This window comes from Stegostoma tigrinum, chromosome 35 (genome assembly GCF_030684315.1).
Source record: "Stegostoma tigrinum isolate sSteTig4 chromosome 35, sSteTig4.hap1, whole genome shotgun sequence".
NCBI classification, from domain to species: Eukaryota; Metazoa; Chordata; class Chondrichthyes; order Orectolobiformes; family Stegostomatidae; genus Stegostoma; species Stegostoma tigrinum.
In genome coordinates, this window is record NC_081388.1 from 21,385,042 (window position 1) to 21,391,527 (window position 6,486).

General features: G+C 47.5%; 1 protein-coding gene across 1 annotated transcript; it reads left to right on the forward strand.

The window, feature by feature from the left end:
* The first annotated feature begins 1,814 nt into the window (after positions 1 to 1,814).
* On the forward strand, positions 1,815 to 3,162 carry LOC125447438 (immediate early response gene 2 protein-like). Its single transcript, XM_048521768.2, has one exon. It carries the CDS (start codon positions 2,042 to 2,044, stop codon positions 2,720 to 2,722), a length of 681 nt encoding a protein of 226 aa, XP_048377725.2. The 5' UTR covers positions 1,815 to 2,041; the 3' UTR covers positions 2,723 to 3,162.
* Positions 3,163 to 6,486: the final 3,324 nt, after the last annotated feature.

Sequence of the window (6,486 nt, forward strand, 5' to 3'; positions counted from 1 at the left end):
CAACTTTGTTTTACAGCTCAGTAAAAATGGGACTTTGTGGTGTTCTCTCATTGACTTTTGGAAGGAGCTGGAGCTGTTATTTTTGAGTGACTAGCTGGCTCCTGGTGCCTTTGGCTTGGGGGGGAAAAAGGAACTGGCCAGCAACAGCTTTTGGATGGATTATGAGTGGCAAGTTTTGCCCCAGAACTGAGAGTAAAGGACGACTGGCACTCTGAGTCATACAGCACAGAAACAGACCCTTGGTCCATCTAGTCCATGCCAATCTAATCTATTCCCACCTACCTGCACTCAGCTCATACCCCTCCAAACATTTCTTCTTCATGTACTTATCTAAATGTCTTATAAACATTGTAACTGTACCCACATCCAGCACCTCCTCTGGCAGTTCATTTCACACATGAACTACTCAGACCTCCAAAATCCTATAAGCCAAGCCAGATCTCCTGCTGTATTCCTAAATGAGGGAAAGAAAACCAAAAGACTAAAGAAGGGGAAATAAAAACCTGAACTCTCTCAAGACCTGGGTCCGACCAACCATCCACCAAACTGAGAATTGCTGGGTCAATAACATAACAGTATTGCCAAAAATAAACTGAGAATTAAGGTCCTCATAAAGATCTGTAGCTTGGGTTATCGGTGAGGCTGTTGACTTGCTTGTTGAGCTGGCTGGTTATAGTTCAGACGTTTCATCACCACACTAGGTAACATCATTAGACCGGCCTCTTCGCAAATAGGACAGATAAGACAAATGAGTCAAGAAGGCAGAGAACTCTCTGAAGGGTCTAGACCCGAAATGTCAGCTTTTGTGCTCCTGAGATGTTGCTTGGCCTACTGTGTTCATCCAGCTCCACACTGGTCGATGTGTTCTTTTATTTAAAACTGTGGATTTAATTCTCATTTTCAATGGAATTTTCAGCAGACTTATCCTGATTTTCAATTGTATTTTCTCAGACAATAACTGAAATCCTGTGCTGTTAAATTTTAGACCCTGGGAGGTTTTAGCTGTCAGTTGACCTAACCCTTCCTTCTTCAGGCACAGCTCAAAGGTCTCTTCATGGACAGACAATCCACACAGACACATCCTGAGGTAAAATACAGCTGTGGCCATTGAGGAAGGGTTTGTGACACCACCTTCACTCTTAAAGATCAGTTAACAGTTTGGAAGGACATCTATTTTACTGCCAATTCACAGCATCCCACCGATTGTCAAATCCGAGGGCATCCCAAGTTAAATTCTGTTACGGTCCTATTCTGTATTCCTGTTCCTGGCAAGTCAGCCCAGTGGCATGTTTGACTCCTGCCTGGTCACTCAAACCTTGCTTTGCCACTGAGGAAAAAGTGTTTTAAACCTTTATCTGAAGCAGTGCGTTTAAAAATTACAGGAGGTGGTGGTGATATTGCGTGTGTTTTAACGCCGCCCCTCTCAATCCTTCCATCGGTGGGAATCTTTTTTCAAACATCCTCAGTGTTGGGTGTCATAGCTGGCCCGGGATTCCCCACTTAAATCCCAACATCCTGATAATGCGGAAGACAGTTTCAGTTCAGTTAACTGGGCGTGACTTTCTCTCTCGATACGACGGTGAGGACAGAGAAGCCGGGAGTTTCCAACAAGTTGCCAAATATGGACCCGGAAACTGACAATTTCTCATTTCACGCCTCTTCGGCCCCCCCCCAAACCCCCTGAAAATGACGAGGCACCATCCGGCGGGACCATATATGGACCGAGGGCGGATTTAAAAGGGGGGGGGGGCGAGGGAGAGGGGTGTAAAGTGATGTGGGGGAGTTGGTTGGCGCTCTGCCCGGTGTGTGGGGTGGGGGAAGAGGAAGAGGAAGGAGTAGGACTGATGTTAGAGGCGGAGCGGTGTCTGAGTGATGCTTTATAAAACTCCCCAGGAGCAGAGAGCGCGGACTGTAGCAGCTGCACCGAGCCGAGACGGAGCCTTACAGCTCGGATTTGGAAGCAGCTTTCTCTGCCTCCACGCCACCCCCCAACCCCCCCAAACCACACATCACCCACCGCCCCTCCCCCCCAAGCACCACGATGGACCTGAAGGTGGAAGCCCAGCGGGTGATGGCCGTGGCCCTGGGTAAGATGTACAACTCCCGGCTCCAGAGGGGAGGCGTCCGGCTGCACAGGAGCCTCCTACTGTCGCTGGTGCTGCGCAGCGCCCGGGACATCTACCTCAACGTGCGGGCCGAGCAGCAGCAGCAGGCCGGGGTCATGGAGGTGGAACTCCGGCCTGAAGAGGGGCAGAGAGGAGCCCGCCCGGGAGCGAGTCCCGCAGTAGCGGCGCCGGAGGAGAGCGCCCGGGGCCGGCCTCGGGAATGTATCCATTGCGGCGGAGACAGTGTATCGGGTCCCGGAAGCGGCGGGCTCTCGGTGGGCCCGCCTCCGTGCCCCGGGCAGCGGCCTTTGGGGATAGTAAGGAGCGCGGGGCAGGAGGCGGACAGGAGCCGAAAGCGGAGGAAAGCCTGGGAGGAGGAGGAGGACAGGGATTCCGGGTGCCTGCCTGTGAAGAGAGCCCGTCTGGAGAACGGCGAGTGCCGGAGGCCGGCGGAAACCTCCAGCGTCCCCGGCCTGGTGGTCGGCGCGCTCGGCTCCGGCTTCAGCAACATCCTCGGTAACTGCCCCGGGGAGCAGCCGGTGTCCCCGGGCCATATCCGCAGGAACAGAGCGCTGAGTGAGTTAAACAGCTGGCCCCGGGCCATCGTGGCGTATTGAAGCGGCGAGGATCTCCATATTGCAGGAGACACGCTTTGGAAACGGACCGAGAAATGGATTTTCGGGGGTGGGGTGGGGGGTTTGGATCGCTCCCTTCCCACCCGTTGGATCCGGCATGGAGAGGCTGGTTTGCTGAGAGAGAGAGAGCGGGACCCTGGGCCGAAGCCAGAGAGGCACCCCCAGGCTGCCGAGCTTCCTGAAGCCGGAGCCAAGCCCCGGGCAGTGACGAGGCGATTAACATCATTAGTTTCACAACAGGATCTCAAGTTTCCTGCTTCAGCTTACAGATTGGAACTGAAACTCAGCCAGGAACTGAGCGCAATCCCCCCGGCAGTTTTCACCCACACCGGGAGGAATTGCACACCAACAGACTGTGTGCACTTTTTATTTCGGTAAATCAAAGCTATTGTCTTGTTTCAGAAATAAGTTTTATATGGAACCTAATGTATTTATAATTTTTTTGAACTTTTTAAATAAAACAATAAAAAGAAACTAATTCTGATTGGTTCTCCTTGTGATGGATCTGAGTAAAGTTTATAATTAATGTACATTTACAATCTTTCTGGGCTAAGCGCCTTATTTGTGTGTGAGTCGTTCACTGGGTTGGAGATTGGGAAAGGCTTCAATCACTGAATTGCTGCGTTTAGGTTAGGGCAACATGCCTGAATATCCGCTTTGCCCAAACCATATTTTCGAAACCGGAATCTCTCCCATTTTCTCCAGCTGGCTTTTATGAAGGGGTTATAATGGCATTACAACTCTGCAGGTTAGTATTCGACCTGACCATGAATATTGCTCCCTTGATCTTCAGAACCTGACTGGGACTCGAACACGTAACTCCCTGCTCAGGAGCAGGGTAGCTCCCTCTGCACCACATGACCTCACCCGTAGCACCTTAAGGCCTCTGAAGGGGTGATTTTTTTTTTCCCCCTGAAGTGTGCTGTTCTAGAATGTGGCACTCGATGTGCATGCAAAAACCTCCCACGATCAGCCATAACCGGATAGTCTGTGTTAAATGATTTTTGAGGGATAACTATGGGTCAGGGCCCTGCTTTATAACTAGTATTCAGGAATGTGTGTGGGTGGGGCGAAATGGTGTATCTGCATGTTATTTGCAAGGCTGTACCTCTGACAGTGCAGCACTCCCACAGTACTTGTATAATGTAGCATCCTTCCAGAGAGCAGAACACTGGACTCTGATGTGAGGAGGTGGTTGAGAGGCTTGAAGGATATTCCTGTGAAAACCACTTCAGGATTGGAAGGAAAACCTCCATGGGTCAGTGAAGCTGATGGATTCTTCATGAGTCATTATTCTCTGTGGTTGGTGATTCTATTGTAAGTCAGCTGCTATTAAACATCTCTGTCACCTACTCCAATATGAAGAAGGAAAGGCAGATATTGATGTGGGCGCAAAGACCATAGATAGCATTGCCTGACACCAGAACTAATCTCATTATCACAGATAACAAAGTGTAGAGCTGGATGAACACCGCAGGCCAGGCAGCATCAGCGGAGCTGGAAGGCTGACGTTCCTCCCTCCCTGCTCCTCAGATGCTGCTTGGCCTGCTGTGTTCATCCGGTTCTACACCTCGTAACCTCATTATCTGATCTAATGAGGTTACGAGGTGTAGAACCGGATGAACACAGCAGGCCAAGCAGCATCTGAGCCATAACATCCAGTGAGGATTCAGAAGTTCACTGATCTTTATAAATCTCAATTCAGATAAATTGTACAAGACAGTAATTTGTCTAATTTTAGCAAACTTCAATTTTTTTTAGCAATGACTTTTCAAAGAAAATTCACTGGTAGTTTAGTTCATTTAAAAGCCAAATGTTTTTGGGAATATTGGAAAATCTGAAGTTAAAAGCAGAAAATGCCGGAGAAACTCAGCAGGTCTGGCAGCATCTGTAGATAGAGAGAAAGAAAATGTTAACATTTCAATTCTGGTTATGGTTCCTCTTTAGAATAATGTTTGTATTTCAATTTTCTTTTTCCAAAGCCTGATACAGTCAGTGACAGGTAGCCTGGGATAATAGTCTGTCTCTTTGTTTAAACTGTAATCTCTGAACAGTTCTTTGCCTGATGAGAGACCTAGCCACTTAGATTTTGTCTCTAGCCCCAGCACAGGAATACTGGAGCGGTGTGAATTATGAAGTCAACATTCAATGTTATTTCACATGCCCTCCACCTTCTGCTCCTATTCTTTTTGGGTTTTGAAAGCACTAACCAAATATTTTATGATTTCTCATTCACTCCTGTTTAATGTCTACGATTTTAACAGCTGGAAACAGGCGAGGAGCCCTGATGCCTCTCGGGTGTATAAGTAGGTTAGACAGTAGTTTTGAAAAGAGAATTGGATATCTACAGGAAAATGAGTTAACGTTTGAGTTGTGAGGGAAAGGGGACCAATTGGGCCTTTCAAAGGGCTATTTAAAAAGAGAGGATGTCGCTGAATAAGACTGTTGAGTTAAGTTAATTATCCCTGCTTTCTGGTGCCTGTTCAGTTTCTCTGCGTTGACTTTGGGCCAATATTGAATCCAGAAGCAGAATCCATCAGCTGACAAGAAGCTGGTGTGTAAGAAATGGAGTTGGTACGTTGGGGTAAATGGGTCTTGCATGTTAAACCTGACTCTCAAATTGTCAATGTCAAAATACTTACATTTGCTTCAGACTGGCCTCATCAACAATATTGTAGTTATTTTAACTTGAGGTTTTTAAGTTAAAATAACATTGATATTGTTTATATGAGACATGTTGATATGGGTATGAGAGGAAGTAGAGCTCTGAACATTTTCTACTGACCCCATTTCCAGGATTGAAAATCATTGCAGCTTCTTGGTGAGAACCAAGATTGGGGATTGGAGAGGCTGGAGAAGTGAAACAGCCAGGAGAATTGGTCATGTGGCAGCCATTGCTCCCTCAGATTCCCAACCCCAACATTTCATCTCATAAGCTCAGACAGGATCCCAACTCCCTCTTTTCTCCCTGCTCCTCATTCCCAAGCCCCAGCCCTTTGGGATCACCTGGGAGAAATAGGCTTCTCATTGGGAACTGAAGCTGTATCCACCTGCTGAATGGGAGAAGATGGAATGACATCAGGGTGTATTTTGCTGATGTGTGAATGTTGATGATGGTGTAGGGAGTTTCTGAGAGAGGAGACAGAGTATGAGTCTCAGACTATTTGTTATTTTGCTTAATTGTTGCAGTTTCCAGCATTTTGGAGTTGCTCCAGCACGCAACAGTTTGGCTGGGGTGGTGTGACAATAATTTGTACATGATCCCATCACTGCACAGGCAATTTGGCCCAACAGATCCCCGCTGGTGTTTGTGTTGCAAATCTGCCTTAACTCTCACTCTAACTATGTATTCTTCCATTCCTGTTATTCATTCATCAACACTAAACCTCTCCATCTCAATGATGACAATTGTGGGCTCAGCTTGCCCATGTCAAATTTCAACCTGATAACAACCAGTGGATTTCACTGGCATATTTAATGTGGGTGAAATGCTTTGTGTCAGCTGTGGGCATTCAAGCAGAGAGAATGAGAATAAAAACTGTTGTGTCCTTGATACTGATGAGGAGGGCAGCAAACAGTTAAACATTGAAAATTGGTAAGTTGCAGGAAATGAGGAAATCAGCTGAAACAATGTGGCCTCAGTCACTTGTGCTTAATAGGATCTGGTAAAAATAACCTCTGGAGGGCAAAGGTCAGGCTCAGATATTCACCCATTTGAGGTAGCTTCCAGTGTATAGTGAGGCAGG

What these genes read in the sequence shown, in the direction of transcription:
- LOC125447438 (XM_048521768.2), top strand. Translation starts at nt 2,042, where the DNA reads ATGGACCTGAAGGTGGAAGCCCAGCGGGTGATGGCCGTGGCCCTGGGT.